Source organism: Prunus avium, chromosome 8, assembly GCF_965620075.1.
Source record: "Prunus avium chromosome 8, drPruAviu1.hap1.1, whole genome shotgun sequence".
Lineage (NCBI taxonomy): Eukaryota > Viridiplantae > Streptophyta > Magnoliopsida > Rosales > Rosaceae > Prunus > Prunus avium.
Window position 1 is genome coordinate 37371737 of NC_142291.1, and position 19015 is coordinate 37390751.

The 19015-nt window shown below is 38.8% G+C and overlaps 3 protein-coding genes and 1 non-coding gene across 4 annotated transcripts; 1 reads left to right on the forward strand and 3 right to left on the reverse strand.

Moving 5' to 3' along the window:
* Window positions 1–50: 50 nt before the first annotated feature.
* On the reverse strand, window positions 51–2373 carry LOC110771928 (eisosome protein). Its single transcript, XM_021976289.2, has 4 exons — window positions 1994–2373; window positions 1542–1633; window positions 376–1405; window positions 51–297 (listed from the first exon to the last, which is right to left on the reverse strand). Exons 1-4 carry the CDS (start codon window positions 2075–2077, stop codon window positions 214–216), a joined length of 1290 nt encoding a protein of 429 aa, XP_021831981.1. The 5' UTR covers window positions 2078–2373; the 3' UTR covers window positions 51–213.
* Window positions 2374–3457: 1084 nt separating this feature from the next.
* Window positions 3458–3542, reverse strand: TRNAM-CAU (transfer RNA methionine (anticodon CAU)). The gene is given in 2 exon segments: window positions 3458–3493; window positions 3505–3542. It is a non-coding gene; the product is annotated as a tRNA-Met (tRNA).
* Window positions 3543–3673: 131 nt separating this feature from the next.
* On the forward strand, window positions 3674–6840 carry LOC110771932 (heterogeneous nuclear ribonucleoprotein 1). The gene is made up of 2 exons (XM_021976293.2): window positions 3674–4023; window positions 5289–6840. Exons 1-2 carry the CDS (start codon window positions 3802–3804, stop codon window positions 6369–6371), a joined length of 1305 nt encoding a protein of 434 aa, XP_021831985.1. The 5' UTR covers window positions 3674–3801; the 3' UTR covers window positions 6372–6840.
* A 1228-nt stretch (window positions 6841–8068) lies between these two features.
* LOC110771934 (uncharacterized) lies at window positions 8069–10601 on the reverse strand. Its single transcript, XM_021976296.2, has 7 exons — window positions 10296–10601; window positions 9626–9699; window positions 9367–9496; window positions 9214–9255; window positions 8854–8913; window positions 8587–8643; window positions 8069–8347 (listed from the first exon to the last, which is right to left on the reverse strand). Exons 2-7 carry the CDS (start codon window positions 9673–9675, stop codon window positions 8303–8305), a joined length of 384 nt encoding a protein of 127 aa, XP_021831988.1. The 5' UTR covers window positions 9676–9699; window positions 10296–10601; the 3' UTR covers window positions 8069–8302.
* Between the last annotated feature and the right edge of the window lie 8414 nt (window positions 10602–19015).

Sequence of the window (19015 nt, forward strand, 5' to 3'; positions counted from 1 at the left end):
CGCTCAAATATGGAATCTCCATTTTTCAGCATTGGAGAAAGAAATATGGGTAAGCAAGTCTATTTCATTCAACCACTAAATTTTACAACAGCCAAGCGTCACACAGAAATAAATACATAATTCACAAAAGAATTAAAAAATGGACATCATGAACATACAATCACAAACCAATCTTGTTTCCTCCAAAAAAAGAAAAACAATCTCATACAAACACTAAGCTTCAGCAGCACCCCCTCTATTCAAAGCCCTTTCCAACCTTGTCTCAAATGGGGTAGAATGCCAATTCACTCTTTTATCCTGCAAACCCATGAATTTTTATCAGAACCCACCAAGACCTAATGGAAAAGAGTCTCACAAATCTTACTTCCAGTGTACCTCTCTGTATTTGCTGGTGGTATTTGGTATTCCTTTGTAAGAAGAGGCACCAGAAGAACCCTTGGCAGGAGGAGCTGAGTGATTCCAGTAGGTTCCAACAGTCCCTATTATGGGCATCTCATCTGGGCTTCTAGTTGGCGACTTCCTTGGTGAAGAGGAAGCTGAAAACTGTCTGAGCTCTTCAACAGTTAATGCACCTAAAATTGGTCTGTCTTCTTGGCTTCTCGCTGAGTTTGATCCGTGTGACATGCTTTTCTCGGGTGTGCCAGTGTCTAAAGCAATTGTGCTAGTCTTGTTAACAGGTGTATGTTCTGATGAAACCAACCAGTTTGAGAGGCTAGCATCAACTGCCAATTCTTGGTGAGGATTCTTCGAATGCTTCTTGTGTTGATCAGCTTTGGATTTGAAGCTCAAACTTGGTTCCGAACTGAATGAAATCCGGGGCTCTTGATCCAGTGTGAAATTCTCCTTCTGAGGCTTCATTAGTGATGTCCCTTTGGCTTTGACAGCTTTCCACTGTGTAAGATTTTCAACAGGGTTTAGCACGGAATGAACATAACCACTCCTATCACGTGCATTGTGGTTCAAACCAGTTGGTTTTATTGGCATTGGACTATCAAAATCCTCAGTACTTATTTGAGGTATAGAAACCCCTTTATTCGATTCTACAATTTCATCTTCGTACTCTAGTTCCCCATCATCGTCATAGTAATCATCCTCATCTTCATCATCAAGATCACTAACTTCAGAGTCTAATGGTTCATCTTCATCATCACTATCCCTGCAATTCTGGTACCTATGATTAGGAGGGTATGACCCTGAGCTCGAAGTGATCGAACTATCGTCAGAGGAAGACTTGGATTGGCATGGTTTTTCCAAAATCTTCCCCTCTTCCTTCTTCCCACTCTCTTCAGTATCCAATAAAGGATCCGAGGTCTCGTTGCTTGAAACATGCTCGTAGGTTTTGACATTAGAATCAAAAGTTACTTTCTTTCTAGCATTTAAGCTCAGTTGCTCCACTGGCTTATCCCTGCAGACCATAACTCATAACCTTAGTATATAAAAAAAACCAAAAAGTAAGTGTAATCTAAAAGCAAAAAGTAAGTGTAATCTAAAAGCAAACAGATGCAATTGAACTCAAAAAACCATGAAATTCAATCACTCACCGGACTTCTTCCAATACGGGGCTAATAGGAGTTTCCTGAACCTCCGGTACAGAAGAGACTGCAGATTGAACAGGCTCGAAGCTTGTATATCTCTGCCAAAAACAAATTTAGAGAAAGAGAGATTAGTTCAGAATAAATACAAAGCTCTGTTTGGCTGGTGATAAATCCACAGAAAGTTAAAAAAAAAAAAAAAAGGTCTTGAACTTTAAGCGTTTTCTGAAGAGAACAATTAAAAGATATAGAAAAAATCCCACAAATTGAGCCTAATTCAACAAAATATGGCATACTCAGAACTGACTGGTCTGTTTACAAACTTAGAACCCCAAAAAAGGAAACAATAAAGAATCAAAGTTTAAAACTTTGCTTGTTTCTAGTCTTTCTTTCTACAGTTTTCTCAGGAACCAAACAGGCGGAAACATGATCATAAACCAAGCTTAGAAACTCTGACTTACATGGTCTCGGTGCTGAACCCTGTACCTCTGTATCCTGCGTTTTTTGTCTTTGGAAGAACCAAAACATGCAAGAAAGCAACCCATTATTGATCTCTTTCCTCTGGGTCTCTCAAAGATTGCGTCTTTCTGTAAAAGAAGGAATTGGGTTCTGGGTTTTCATAGTTTCAAATCCATCTTTCCCACTGAAAGAGGGAGTGAGAGAGAGAGAGAAAGAGGAAAGCAGTGGCCGTTGGGTTGGTAGGTAAAGAATTAGAAAGTTTTGGAAAGGTAAAGGAGGGGAAGGGAAGGACAAAACGGTCATAAACTTTGAAGGATTTGGGGCTTGGGGACCCTACCAGTAGAGAGAGAGACAGAGAGAGAGAAAGGGCGCCCATAAGGTTCTTTTAAATTTCGAGAAAGGAGATATGACCGTTAGGGATTCATGAGTGTGTTGATCACAGCCTGTAAAATTGGGGATTTTTTTTCTAACGCAAAATTATCAAGCTGTGTTGCAGACTCTGTCTTTATTTAATCTGCACCGTTCATCACTGATCACTGAAAACATTGGTAGCCTGTGGGCCCTACATCTACCTCATGTTTTATCTGGACCCTTCGTACCCGCTCCGCTGGTCCCATGGGCGATGGGCCAATGGTTTAGAATACTCATGAAATGAGAAACCGACTCTTGCAAGGTGGGAGGGATACTGGAAATAAGAATACTTGATTCTGAGTTCATTCAGTTTTGCTTAGTTTTAATATCCTCGAGTATCCCCATATTGCTTGCATCCCTACAATGAGTGGGATGGGATCATAGGACCTCTATAGTTACCATCTAGTTATATCACCCTCCTGTCTTAAAAAAAAAAAAAAAACATGTAGAATTTTATTATGATTTACGGTGATAGAAAAAGGAAAAAATTGACGGACCTTGTGTTGGTGGTTCGGCTTGAATTGTATTCGAATTGAGTCCGAGCCAATTATCATGCATCTCGCTCCTCTAAATGAGATTGTAAAGCACAAATTTATGAATTCATCAAACAATAATAAGGGCATTAGTTAAATTTAATTAAAATAGTTTAGGATAGTTTGAACCACCAAGCAACTTAGTTACAATTGCAATTATATGAATTAATGTTGCATTTCTTTTCTTCGAGAAAGAAAAAAGAAGGCAAAATTTGAACTATGATCATCACAATATGTGAGTAAGAAGTGTTGGGTCTCCACTAAATTGTCCCATCTTCTAGAAAACCATAAATTAAACTATGATACTATTAAAAAAATTAATGTGCCTAGAAACAATTTCAAGTGAGGAATGATAAATTTTTTGTTCATGTTATCTCAATCCACAATTGGAGGTAAGTGCTCCATCATTACTAATAGACAATCAAAAAAAATAAATAAGGGTCTTCCTTTAAAAATGAAGGACTTTATATCAAAAGAAATAATTTATCAAAATATCAAAATGATAAAAAGGAAAAACTATAGTGGGGTGAGAGAGGCTCGAACTCTCGACCTCAGGATAACTCAGAAGCTATGAGACCTACGCGCTAGCCAACTGCGCCACCACCCCGTTGTTGTTTTAGCTTCCACAGTAATTTTATTTAATGTATAACATTCTCGCCATTGGTTGGGCAAACCTCGCGGCTATCTTCCAGTTCCCACGTGCCCAATTCGGTGTCGTTTTCAAACAAACCCTAGGCAGTAGCCCTTCCCTCCTCGACACTTCCTCCTTCCTTTCTAACCCCACTCTGTGTCTCCTTCTCTCTCTCTCTCTCGTTTCAGAGAGCAGAAACAACACCAAGACACAAAACACACACACAGAGCCAGCCATGGACTCAGACGAAGGTAAGCTGTTCATAGGAGGGCTGGCCTGGGACACCACAGAGGACAAGCTCACCGACTACTTCAACCAGTACGGTGACGTCACCCAGACCGTCATCATGCGCGACAAGACCACTGGCCGGCCCAGGGGCTTCGGCTTCGTTGTCTTCTCTGATCCCGCTGTGCTCGATAGGGTCCTCAACGACAAGCACACCATTGATGGCCGAGTGGTCAGTCTCTGTCCCTCTTCTATTTTAGCTGCATTGGCTCATCGATTGGAATTGCTTAATGCTTTTCTTGTTTATGCTAATTTTATTGGGTTTAATTGTTTTTTTAGCTTCTTGTGAGTGTTCTGCGTTCTGGGATTTCGTTATTTTGCTGTAATGTGTTATGGGTTTGGCTATTTTGATGTTAATTTTGATAGGCTTTTACATGCTTTAGCTGTCTTTGAGTGTTATTGCATTCTGGAGTCTCTTATTATGTGGTAATGTGTACTGGGTAATGCTAATTTTGAGTTGGGCTTGCATCTGCTTGCTGAAGACCTATAAGAGTTAGCGAAAGTCAATTATTTGGCTTATAAGTCTATCTTTATATTGAGTTTTTATTTTTATTTTTTTAAAGAGTCTATCTTTATTGTATCTTTTGACTTTCTACTGATTTGGTTGGTTGTTAAGCTCCTCGTGGGGAACTTTACAGAAGTACTTGCAGTTATGTGATTATTGGGTTCATTGTGGTCTTTGACTGATGAAAACCAAGTTCATTAGGGCGAGAATTCCATTCTCATTGCTTACTTAGTCTGTTAGAAATAATTTTGTTTATGTGACATCTTTTCTAAGATGTAAAGTGTGTGCAAGCAATGATTTTTAATGGGAGTTTCGTATTATTATCTACTTCTTATTCGTTAGTGAAGATTTTTCTATGATTTTATATTCTGGGTGCCCATTGATGTGAAATTATACGCATAGGGTGCTTCATGGAAGCACAAGATAAGTTGTCAACATTAAAAAACTTGACTATTCAATCCCTAAACTGTCAGTAATTTACTGAAAATTATGTTGTATAACAACACCAACTTACTCTTGATTTAAATGGCTGAATTTATTTCTTCTAAGCACGGCTTAATGGTACTGGTTAAAAAGTTTGTACAAATGCACACATAGGGAGGTTGGATTATTTTCTTTTATTTTATAAATTTCTGTCATGGCCTTCAATTGTGAAATTGTCCAAATACAAATTTTTAGCTTTTAGTCTCAAAATGATTGACTTCTAGTTTTTAAGATTCAATTACTACTTTTATGTGTTCCTTACAAAAGATTCTGAGCTGATTTGTATATGGAACAACTTTTCAGGAATGACATAAATCTACCACTTTCATTTTATTGGGTTGTTTCTTGCCCCTTATGGATATGCGTATACTAGTTTAATATATTTCTTTGCTTTGTCTGTACATATGTTTGTCCCTTCATCAGTTGAATGTTCTACTTTGACTACACAGGTGGAAGCAAAAAAGGCTTTATCAAGAGAAGAACAGCAGACATCCAATAGAAGTGGAAATTTTAATACCACCAGAAGCTCTGGAGGGGGAGGAAATTTTAAGACCAAGAAAATATTTGTTGGAGGATTGCCTTCCACACTGACAGAAGATGGATTTCGTCAATTCTTTGAAAATTATGGCTCTGTCACTGATGTAGTAATAATGTATGACCAGAATACTCAACGACCCCGTGGTTTTGGTTTCATAACATTTGATACTGAAGATGCAGTTGATAGAGTACTACACAAGAACTACCATGAGTTGAATGGTAAACTTGTAGAGGTAAAGCGAGCACTTCCGAAAGATGCAAATCCTGGTGGTGGGGCCCGTGGTGGGGGTTTTCAAGGTTACAATGCCTCCGGTGCCAGTACAAATGCATTTGATGGCCGCATGGATGGCAATAGGTACATGCAGCCACAAACTACAGCAGGTGGTTTCCCTCCATATTCTGGTTATGGTGCGCCAGGGTATGGTTATGGGGCGGCAAATACAGGGGTTGGTTATGGAGGTTATGGAAGTTATGGTCTTGGTGGTTATGGAAGTGCCAATACTGGTTTTGGTGGTCCTGCAGGATCATATGGAAATCCAAATGCCCCTAATGCTGGTTATGTTAGTGGGGCACCTGCTGCATTGAAAAGTACTTGGAGCAACCAAACTCCTTCTGGGTATGGTGCTTCTGGTTATGGGGCTGCAGCTCCTTGGAGTGCTCCTGGTGGAAGTGGTGCTCCTTCTGCTCCAAGGGGTCAATCCCCAAGTGGGGCCTCTGGTTACGGAAATCAAGGTTATGGGTATGGAAATTATGGCGGGAGTTACGCTTCTTATCCTGGTGGATACGGGAGCTCTGGTGGGCGTGGTGGAAGTACCCCAACTAGCAACTCTGGTGGTAGTGCTAGCGGTGGAGAGCAACAAGGGACCCGTGGTGGCTACATGGGGAGTGGCTATGGCGACACCAATGGAAATTCAGGGTACTCTAATGCATCATGGAGATCTGATCCTTCACAGGCCACTGGTGGCTATGGTGGTTCTCAGTCCAGGCAGGCCTAACATTGGAGATCCAACAGATTTTGAAATTTGTTTCACAGGAATCCTTGTGCAAGTGATCATTTCTCCAGTCTGACAGTTTATGCATGAGAAGAGTTGAAATTAAATCCAGAGACTGGTTGGATTGCTTAATTCTTGGTGGTAGTTGGCAGTTCTGCTAGAAGTTACAACCAATACATTCTAGTAGTAGTAATTCTTATTGAAATTTTCAGAATTTAATATCTAGGTTGCCTATATTGTGCGTGCTTTATGATTTTGGAGCTCCCCTCTTCCCCTTTCCACTCAACCCTCTCTCTCTCCCTCTCTTTTCTGTTTGACCTAGATAGTTTCTATTGAACTTACTTATCACTGTGGGTAATGATGATAGTTATTGTTTCTGGTGCTGCATTAGTTTTATCAGTTGTGATGTGCTAGAAATTTGATGTTACTGTCTTTATTATTCATGCTCATTGAACTTTTTTTTCCTTGATCAGACTCATTGAACTTATTTATCCAGTGGGTAATCATGATAGTTCATTGTTCCTGGTACTGGATTAGTTTAATTCAGTTTCTGTGCGCTAGATGTTACTTCCTGGATTACTCATGCTTTGAGTTTATTATGTCTGGTCCATTTAAGCAACTGGGCTGCTGCATTTCTAGTGATTGAAGGGTAGATCTAGTAAAACTTAAGTAGCACTGAGTAATATGTGCTCCGCATGATAGGATTCCTCTACACTCTTCGTGAAATGTGTAATAACTTTCCTCCTGGATTTGCACTTCTTGTGCAGGAGATCCTACTTTTCAATTCTGGGATGCAATAATTTTATAAATGGGATTTGTAGCATGGACATGATTTTCAGGTTGGAGTTGCTCGATGCATTGCCTTGGTTTCAGAGTTGTCCAAGCCAGTCTTTGTGGTGGTATGTTACCTAAAAGTTTATGTGGGTAGTTTTAGGTGCTCAGTTTCATTTAATATGGGATTATATAAGTACCTGTTTATGTGTTTTCCTTGATTATAGATGTCGGTAGTGTTCTTTTAGGATTGAAGAGGGGAAAAGGATAACAAGAGAAACAAACATGAAAGTAGAAATCTTCAGAATAGTTTTGACAGTTCGAGTCATTTGGAATCGGAGTCATTCTTGATTTATATAGTATATAGGGGTGGCTAACTTTTCAAGAGGCCCCAATTTTGATTAGAGATCCATGAAGACAATACTTTCTCCATTTGTTGCATGATTGGGAATATTAATGGTAGTTGAAGAATAATTCATACGTAATTTCAACTACATATGCCAGTTTGGGCAACAAACGTAGTGCTGGCTTGGCTCAAGCGTCGATCAGTGTGAATTTTAAACTCACACCAATTTGCGGCTTGCAACACTCCACAATTTTTAGGCAAAAAATAGAAGGGAACAAGAGTTTTAACAGGAACACCGTTGCGTCCTTGGTTGATTGTGAGGTCTACATCCATCAAAAGTTGATAGTTACCCATAGTTGCGCCGGTTTATGCATTAAATTGTTTCCTTGGCCTGATACTTAGCCATCATTAGTGGTCTCTTTCCCATCATTGTGTGGGAGCCAAAAAGTGCTTCTTTGGAGAATGACTTCTCTATAATCACTTTAAGTGGTTTTATGTGAAGCATCTGGCCACGAAATGATTCTGGCCTATTTAGAATCACTTCCAAACGAGCTTTTTTGCAACAAAATCACAAGTTAGTAAAAAAGGACTTCTTTTGCATTACTTGTGAATGAACGGAACAGACACTCATACTAGTCCTTGGTGCTCTATTCGTTTCCAAGACTTTAATTAAAATGCAACAACAAAGAAACATATCTAGAACAGCTGGAATGGGAAACCAATTCCATTTGTGAGTCAGCATTAATTAATTTATTCAGAACATGAAAAATACTAGAAATATTGAAGCCCAGCCACTTGACGTCTCTTTTACTTTTCTTCACCACCAAATTTCTTCCACTCGCTTCCCCATCCTCGCAGCCAACTGTAGTTAAACAATCAGAGATCAAAAGTGAATTACAACATTAATTTCCAAACAAGTTCTTACATGCATCTCAACATTGACAGACATATCTTATCAAAACAAATACATTGACAGAAATATCAACTTGAGTTCACATAGATGACCGTATTCGTCGACTCTTGGAACAATCCACCTATAGGCTCTATATATATCAAACAAGAATCCACCTATATACATTTAACCAAATTTTACTTCCTCACCCTCTCCAACCCCTTCTGCATCTTCTCCTGTTCCTCTCTGTAATACTCATCATACAGCTGCAAAATTCCAGTACAAAACTGTTTCAGTACATAGCATTATTTTGATTTTCAATTTTTTCAAATTGGCATATATCAATTTTCTTTTTTACTCCATAAACATATCATCCAATTAGAATAAGGAGCATCACCAAAAAAAAAAAAGTGATTGCAACATTTACAAAAACAAGCTAATAAAGTTTATCAAATACATAGATATTATTTCCTCACCTCATCTGGCCATAATTCAGGATCGTCACCCAGATCCATAACATCCACCTCCGACTCCTCCTGAAAAATTTCAGCACAAACTATAACATGCATTTCAAATCAGCATATCCATCTGACCAGACTAGAAAGATCAAATTTTCAGACTCAGGGAACTATTTTATTCCCACTTTGCATCAAACTCGTATCACTTTCTTTCCTTTTAGATTTGATTAGTGGAACCTAATGATGGTTCACTCGCAAACAACATTTTATGTGCCTAAAACAGCATATGTCTAATATTCGAAACAATCGAAATTCAAAGAGCAAAATCTTCGAAAGAACACCAGGTAAACTTGGACTTATGAGAATCCATTTCATTACCTCCTCACAGATCGATGTCCCGACATCTTCACCACCAGCATCCTACAACAATCATAGATACAATCATACAAAGTTCCAAAGTGATGACAAGATTTATAAACAAGCTATAGCATGTGAACCCAGATGGGTCTAGAGCAATAAAAAGGAACATACACTATCTTTGTTTTCAAGATGGCTCATCACCATTTTGAAGATGAACTTTGGAAACCTGTTAGGATCATCACGCGTTGGGGGCACTAACTTCCTTAACTTTGCAATATCATCAAGATTAAAATGGAGAGGCCTGCAGATTGGCAGTTGAACCATTTCAAATTGGGAAAGAGGGGGGAATAGTCACATCATACACGACACGAGGACACGTTAAAAATGACAAGAATAATAGAGGCCAAATTAAATGGGTGAGGATTTTTACAGGCTCGAATCCTGCTTTCCCTCATGTTGCTGTTTAGGAGCTTCTTCCATTTTCTTCTCTATCTCGGGATTTAGCTGAATGGCAAATTGGATAGAATTATATATATATATATATATATATATATATATATATGTATGTATGTACAGATAAAAAATAGGTACATAAGAGACAAATAAAGTTTTTTAGTTTGTTATATCAGTCTTGAATAAAACCAAAGCCAAACCATGTATGATTAGCAGCCCACAAGAGAAGAGACAACCGAATTGATTCCCAAATTCATAAAAATATGCGAATTGAAAAAAAATAAATTTTGAACTAATGAAAAGTAATAACTTTAAACATATATATTTCATGGGAAGCCTCCACTAAAATAAAACCTTTTTTTTTGTTTGTCAGTAGTGATTTCATTAAAAGGGTTTAGGGTTTGGCCAAGAGAAACAAAACAATCCTTAACCAACCAAGGAAGCAAACAAAAACGACCACGGAAGACAAATCCCAACCAAGACAGACCAACGAAACTACATCGCAGACTAGTTCTCATGGGATGGGGGAGCAGGGAGGATCATCCATCAGAGTTCGAGACTCCACTAAAATAATAACCTTAAATATTGAAAAAAGAGAGAGAGAGAGAGAGAGAGAGAGAGAGAGAGAGAGAGAAACGCATGCGTACAGATACAGTATTTTCACTTGGGCCAGAAAGAGCGTTGGTGATGTTCTCCTCCGGTTCAGAGTGATAGGATGCTAAGGGTGTTTCAGTCTTTTGTATTAGCAATTAATTGACTATATTAGGAGTTTAATTAGTATTGTAAGGATGTTGAATTGTATTGTGTTTTGAGTAATAGAAATAGTATATTCTCTCTGTACATTTGGGTCAAGGTTGAACGGGGTTTAACATAGAGCTTTCCAATGAGTTTTTCATCCTTGTTTCTTGGAGCCAACGAGCCAGTGAGCGACGGATGGGTGGAGACCAGAGAAGACAATTTTTTTTAGGGTTCGAAAAAGACCGACTCTGCAATTTTCTTTTTCTTTCTTTTTTTATATTTTCGCAAACCGACGTACAGCGTTTTATTGAAGATATTTCTTATTTAATTTCAAGGCAACAAACCGTATGTGTAGGCTTTGGCTTAAGAACTTTCTTGATTTGTTTTTAAAATGTTTTATGGGAACGTGACCACTCCCACTGAAAGAGAGAGTGAGGAGGAGGGGAGAAGAGACAGATGGTTGGTGGGGATTTGAGATTTTTTTTAATTTTAAAATTAATATGATTTTTAAAACATTTTTTTTTTACACTTAAGCACTTGCGTCATAAATTTAACTGAAAACCACTCTCCACATCATCAATTTAACTGAAGTCCAAATGGTCAAATTAACAGAGGGTATACATTAGTCAAATTTTACATTCGGGTGCAAATTGATTAAAACCTCATGGCCCGATCATCAAAGTCATGAAAACGAAGGCATTCTAGACTAAAAAACCACGTAAAACCCTAGCCGCTAAAAGAGGGAAAGAAAAAGAAAATGAAGGCATTAATTTCTCATTAGAATAATGCAATATTGGCCCTGTAGCCTAGAATATTTCATCAATTCAATTGAATTATGCTTTACTATGTATATAAAAATGGAACTAAGATTAATTAAACTGTTTGAGATCAACTAAACTCTCAGTCTCAGAGCTATAATTATCTAAACATTTGGCATCTCCAAATGAAGAAGGACTATCAAGCATACAATATTACTTCGGTCAGTAAGACCATTGCTGTTGTTTCTTGGAGCGATGGATGGATGGAGAAGACAATATTTTTTAGGGTTTGAGAAGACCAACTTTGCGGTTTGTTTTGTGCAAACCGACTTATAACGTGTTATTGAAGATATTTCTTATTTAACAACTACATATGCCAGTTTGGGCAACAAACGTAATGGCTTGGTGTAAGAACTTTGGTCACTTTTGTACAATGTTGATGCTCTTTTGGGGAGGTCAACTTAGATAGAGGTGGAATGGTGGATGATGTGTGAAGATATGGGTCTTCAACAGGTGTATGTACCTTCGGTAGATTGTTGCCTTCGGTAGTTAAAGTAAATAAAGTAAATAAACATGCAGAAGACAAGATATGCGTGGTTCACCCGAATGATGGAGACTATCAGGCATCTCCAAATGAAGAAGGACTATCAGGCATACAGTATTACTTCAGCCAGTAATACCATTGCTATTGTTTCTTGGAGCGAAGGATGGGTGGAGAAGACAATCTTTTTTAGGGTTTGAGAAGACCAACTTTGCGGTTTGTTTTATGCAAACCGACTTATAATGTGTTATTGAAGATATTTCTTATTTAGGTTCAACTACATATACCAGTTTGGGCAACAAACGTAATGGCTTGGTGTAAGAACTTTTGTCACTTTTGTACAATGTTGATGCTCTTTTTGGGAGGTCAACTTAGATAGAGGTGGAATGGTGGATGATGTGTGAAGACATGGGTCTTCAACAGGTGTATGTGCCTTCGGCAGATTGTTGCCTTCGTAGTTAAAGTAAATAAGCATGCAGAAGACAAGATATGCGTGGTTCACCCGAATGATGGATGGGTGGAGAAGGACTATCAGGCATCTCCAAATGAAGAATGACTATCAGGCATACAGTATTACTTCGGCCGGTAAGACCATTGCTATTGTTTCTAGGAGCGAAGGATGGGTGGAGAAGACAATCTTTTTTAGGGTTTGAGAAGACCAACTTTGCGGTTTGTTTTGTGCAAACTGTTCGGTTCATTTTTACACATGATTTTTCATGTTATTCACCCACTATTTTGAGTTAGTTCTTGACATTTTATAGCTTTTTACTTCTTTTTTGTGTTTTCTTAGATTTTACCTTGGTTGGGATGAAAATGAGCTAAAAGTGCATTATTGGTTATAAATTCTGATTTTGTTCATTTTCGTAGGTCAACTTCTTGGCCTGGGATCAACATACTCTGGTGCTCGGATGAGGTCATGATCTTCATGAGACTTGTTCCAATGGATGTTAACTACAACATATCCAAATTTGAGCTCCATTGGACAAGTATTGCCTATCCAACCAATCCAGCATGTTACCACAGCTCTGGAAATCCGGAATTGGCCAGCTTTTACCCCCATTGTGTCATCTTGATTATTCTTGTTACCATAACACTTGGTAACAAGAATTTACCTTAGTAGATGAGATATTTTCTGAAGCATTTGGCATCTTTGTGAGGACAAGGCTTCATCATTTGCAAGGGGACAAGAAGACAATGGGTGAAGACTTTGCATTAGAATACTAAAAGTAAAAGCTGGAAAGGAGGAGAGAGGGAAGCAAAAGGAGTGCAAAGAGCATCAGCCATTGCAATCAGAATCATTCCACAATTTGCAGAGATTTTGGAGCTGGAGATTAAGCTTGGAGCTAGGGAGCTCAAGGAGGAAGACAAGGGCAACAAAGCAAGAAGTGGAAGAGATTTCCACCATTGAAGACCTTGAGCTCCCATGTTCACAAAATCTGTAACTTCTTTCTAGTTTTGTTTTGAGTTTGTATTTGAAATAAGTATGAGGAACTAAACTCCATAGCTAGGGCTTAGGTTGAAGCCCTAAACATGATTACCTTATTGTTTTGATGCTTGAGTGTATGAATTTCTAGATATTGTTGATGAATTCCAATTCACCAAATTAATCTATCCTTGATGTATGTTCTTCTTTGATTGATCTCCTTTGAAAGCATGCTTCTTGAGATTGTTGGGATTATGTGTATCTTCATGTTATCCTAAGCAATAAATGGATGAAGTAAGAATCATCCATGTGAATTGGTTTCTTGAATACCTAATGTAAACACCATGCTATTAGGGTTCTTGTGATGTTCATATTCTCTTTGAACTTAATGGGTTTTTCTTGTAATTGAATCAAAGTACTAAGCACACCTAGATTCGATTATAGGGAAGGCACAAGTATTGTAGCACTCGTACTGCACTTTACGTACATTAGAGAGAATCAATGCGTCTTGAGCCACTCGTACTGGTCTTGATTGCGAACATCTTCAACAACACGTTTGGAGTTCATCACTTGAGTATTCATGAACATTGGTAGAATTGTTTAGGGTGGATTCCGAAACCCTAGTGTTTGTTACATTTTAATTTCACAATTTGATAATTCATCTCTGCCATTCTCATTTAAATTCAAAGTCCATTTACTTTCATGAAATAGAAATAGGTCACTTGAACCAAACCAAACCCCCCCCCCCCCAAATGTGTGTGTGAGTTGCGTGTTCGACACGTTATGTGTCTTTGTTACTAAATTTTATCTATTTCCGTAATTGTTTTGGACTTTTGGTCCGCGTTGTGTTCTTGCATTTTCTGTGCTGAATCCAACCGTATAAAGAACGTGAAATTTGGATAAACGGTTGGAAAGTTGTAGGCAAAACACTGGACAGAGGTCGAAACTGGAAAAACAGAGAAACGAATCTGCCCAAAAACGACCGGTCGTCACTGTTCAGGCGACCGGTCGCACATGAATCTGCCCAAAAACGACCGGTCGTCACTGTTCATTTTCACTGTTCACCGCACTGTTCATGGCACTGTTCACAGGTGATAAATAGGTGATAAAAGGGTGATAGAAAGTGCTGTTTCTGTTTTTCTTTGGTTTCTTGTGTTGTTTCATTTCTTTTACATTTCTTTACTCATTTTTAGTTTCCAATTTGCATTTGTGCATTTGTGGTGTGTTAGTTGAGTGTTCTCTTTGTACTCGAATTAGAACTTATAGGCAACCGACAAGTTCTTCGTGGGATCGACCCCGTACTTACATAATCTATACTTCGATAGATTCGTGCACTTGCGGGTATTTTTAATTGGTTGTTTGCACATTAATTTGTGTCCTTTTAGGAATGCAACACAAACCGACTTATAACGTGTTATTGAAGATATTTCTTATTTAGGTTCAACTACAAATACCAGTTTGGGCAACAAACGTAATGGCTTGGTGTAAGAACTTTGGTCACTTTTGTACAATGTTGATGCTCTTTTTGGGAGGTCAACTTAGATAGAGGTGGAATGGTGGATGATGTGTGAAGACATGGGTCTTCAACAGGTGTATGTGCCTTCGGCAGATTGTTGCCTTCGGTAGTTAAAGTAAATAAAGTAAATAAGCATGCAGAAGACAAGATATGCGTGGTTCACCCGAATGATGGATGTGTTAGAAATGTACCCTAAGAGCCAATACATTTGATGTAATCTCCTTAGAATACATTTCGTATATGATATATAAAGGTCAAACTTAATTTGTTATCTTTTACATTGTGTAAAGAAACAAATGTCCAGGGTATGCTAAATAAGAGATAAAGTAATCTAAAGAAGATTAGATTCATGAGACCTTTAATATCTAATTGTAGTATCCCAAAATATTCCTAATCATAGGTTATCAAATGGGCATTGATAAATCGTCAAGATTAGCGCATATTATGTATGCTCAATTGGGAGGATGGTTAGTCTCAAACCATTTGTGTAGTTGACACTAATACAAGTATGTGGGTGCTCATTAGTGAATGAGTACACTGAACGCGATCAACCGTAGTTCTCATATGGAGTATTTATCTACATGTCAAATGAGAACTCATAGTTGCAATAATGCAAATTAGTCCTTAGACCTGAGGCATCATGGTTGTCTTGTGATGCGTTATTGATCTTTGATAGCTCTTAAAGGCAAGCCGTAAAAGATTTGTCTTAAGTGTTGTTGGGATCTCTTAATTCATCATAGGGGCATGTGAATGTACAATAAGGAATCTCTACTTTCGATAAAGAAGGAGAATGTTTCAAGATGTGATTCAGTAAATCTTTGGCCAAAGTATTTTGAGCTTGATTTAGAAAGTTGTTCTTAATCATGTTCTTTTGAATCACATGAGGTTGTAAATCATATTAGGGGTTTGACATAATCAATCCGTACCCTAATAATATGATTTGAAACATTGTATAAGAGAAGGACCGTATTGCATTACAATTCCAACTGAATAGGTTCTTCATCTATTCTGGTTAGCTTGGGTAGCCTTGATATATTGCTAGATGTCACTCTTGGCTTGTGGAAGTCCTAGGATTGATTGTGATCGATCCAAATAAAGGAAGAATTAAAAAGGGGTTTTAATTCCAGTTGGTTAGAAAGAGTTCTAATATTTTCCCACTGCCTTGCTAATTAGAACCTAATGGATCGCACACCTTAAATGGTTAACTTTGAGTAATACAAATGAGAATGAGGAAATCAATTTGATTGATTTGATGTGGATGATTTACTACGTGTAAAAACGTATTTGGGCTAAGTAATAGTTAACGGAAAGCCCAAATGGTTGGGTATCAAGCCCAAGGGCTTAAGACACCTAAATATTATGGTTTAAGTGTCATAAGGCCCAAGTTTGGAAGCCCAATGGGGTTTGGCCGAAAATGCTTAAGTGAATGTGTATGGGAATTGTTTCCATAAGCTCATTAACACACAAACACAATCCAACATCAACCAAATGGGTTTGGAAGATCAAAGAGAGAAAAATGAGAGTTTTCAAGAGTGAAACACTTTCATCTTTCAAAGTGGTTTAGATTGAAACCAATCTTGAGAATCTTGCACTAGCATCCAAGTATTCTCAAGATACTTATTCTCATCTCAAGGTTCCATTGGTGTGGAGACTTAGAGGCCATATACTTTTGTGGCTCTCATGGAGGAGAAAGATCAAGGAGCAAAGATCAAAGATCAAAGAGGAGATCAACAAAGAGGAAATCATCAAGAGAAGACCAAACACAAATTGGTTCATATAATTGCTTCAAGGGTAATTAGATCTTATCATTTCTCTTGAATTTTCATTTATGAAAAACATATCAATGTTCATGGCTTAAGATACTTGGAAGAAGTTTTGTTTTTGAATTTAAACAACCACCACAGACTTCCGCTGCGATTAATTTGATTAAATGCATGTTTAATATTCAAATGAACTTTGGAAAAATGTTTTGAAATTCCTACAGGATGGGTGGAGAAGGACTATCAGGCATCTCCAAATGAAGAATGACTATCAAGCATACAGTATTACTTCGGCCGGTAATACCATTGCTATTGTTTCTTGGAGCGAAGGATGGGTGGAGAAGACAATCTTTTTTAGGGTTTGAGAAGACCAACTTTGCGGTTTGTTTTGTGCAAACCGACTTATAACGTGTTATTGAAGATATTTCTTATTTAGGATCAACTACATATGCCAGTTTGGGCAACAAACGTAATGGCTTTGTGTAAGAACTTTGGTCACTTTTGTACAATGTTGATGCTCTTTTTGGGAGGTCAACTTAGATAGAGGTGGAATGGTGGATGATGTGTGAAGATATGGGTCTTCAACAGGTGTATGTGCCTTCGGCAGATTGTTGCCTTCGGTAGTTAAGGTAAATAAAGTAAATAAGCATGCAGAAGACAAGATATGCGTGGTTCACCCGAATGATGGACACTATCAGGCATCTCCAAATGAAGAAGGACTATCAGGCATACAGTATTACTTCAGCCGGTAAGACCATTGCTGTTGTTCCTTGGAGCGATGGATAGGTGGAGAAGACAATCTTTTTTAGGGTTTGAGAAGACCAACTTTGCGGTTTGTTTTGTGCAAACCGACTTATAACGTGTTATTGAAGATATTTCTTATTTAGATTCAACTACATATACCAGTTTGGGCAACAAACGTAATGGCTTGGTATAAGAACTTTGGTCACTTTTGTACAATGTTGATGCTCTTTTTGGGAGGTCAACTTAGATAGAGGTGGAATGGTGGATGATGTGTGAAGACATGGGTCTTCAACAGGTGTATGTGCCTTCGGCAGATTGTTGCCTTCGGTAGTTAAGGTAAATAAAGTAAATAAGCATGCAGAAGACAAGATATGCGTGGTTCACCCGAATGATGGATGGGTGGAGAAGGACTATCAGGCATCTCCAAATGAAGAAGGACTATCAGGCATACAGTATTACTTCGGCCGGTAAGACCATTGCTGTTGTTTCTTGGAGCGATGGATCGGTGGAGAATACAATCTTTTTTAGGGTTCGAGAAGACCAACTTTGCGGTTTGTTTTGTGCAAACCGACTTACAACGTGTTATTGAAGATATTTCTTATTTAGGTTCAACTACATATGCCAGTTTGGGAAACAAACGTAATGGCTTGGCAGTTAAGGTAAATAAAGTAAATAAGAATGCAGAAGACAAGATATACGTGGTTCACCCGAATGATGGGCTACGTCAACGGAGAAGATATTCTCATTATGATAATGTTTGTTTACATTTGTACAAGGGGATTAGACCCAAAGATAAATAGAAGAAGGTCTAGGGCTTAAGGTACAAAGCTAGGAATCCGAAGCCCAAGGGTCAAGTCCCAAGATCAGACCTGACCAGGACCCGAAGACCAGACCAGCAGCAGAGTCCCGAAAAGAGAGCCATTTTCTAAGGGGAGAGTAGTCTTCTTTTATAGGTGAGGGGGAGTCTTCATCTCTTGTAGTTTTTCGATGTGGGACTCCTCTTGCTTAGAGTTGTGGTAATGCTTATTTGGCTGAGGTGATGACCTCTCAAAGCATGGCATGTGGATGGTCTAGCCTAGCTAGTTGCCGGTCAGTTATGGTACTAACAGTAGTCCCTCAAGTTCGTGAGTAAGAAGATACTTCTTGGTTAAAGACTTTCAGTTTTAAGTGCACTGGCCGAGCAACACCACAGTTCATCTTCCAAGCTGCATAGTGCACTGCCCATAGTCCCCCAAGTCTCCGGGTAAAAAGGACATTGGAGGGAGGGAACTTGCAACAAAAAGTCAAGTGGTTTGCAAGTCCTGTTTTTGCTATGCAATGGTGTCGAATAGAACGTAGGTGCCGAAGGCGTAAGATGCATGTCAAAAGGCGATGTGCCTAGGCACGAAGGTGCCGAAGGTGTAATGCTTGCGTGTCGTAGGGCTATGTGGCTAGGTACGAAGGTGCTGAATGCATAGGGGATGCCGAAGGCGACACAAATCTTGCATGTCGCAGGGCGATATGGTTAGGCACGAGGGTGCCGAATGCACAAAGGTTGCATGTCACAAGACAATGTGCTTAGGCACCGGGGTGCCGAAGGTATAAAACTTGCATGTCGCAAGAGAAGGTGGCTAAGCATGATGGTACCGAAGACAAAGGGATGCCAAATACACAAAGCTTGCATGTCGCAAGACAAAAGGGTGCCGAATGTGTAAAGCTTGCGTGTCACAAGGTGATGTGGCTGGGCACGAGAGCGCCGAAGGCATAAGGGATGCCCAAGGCGACATAAAATGTGCATGTCGCAAGGCGATGTGCTTACGCACGAGGGTGCCGAAGGCATAAAGCTTAAATGTTGCAAGGCAATGTGCTAGGCACAAGTGTGCCGAAGGCAATGGGGATGCTGAAGGC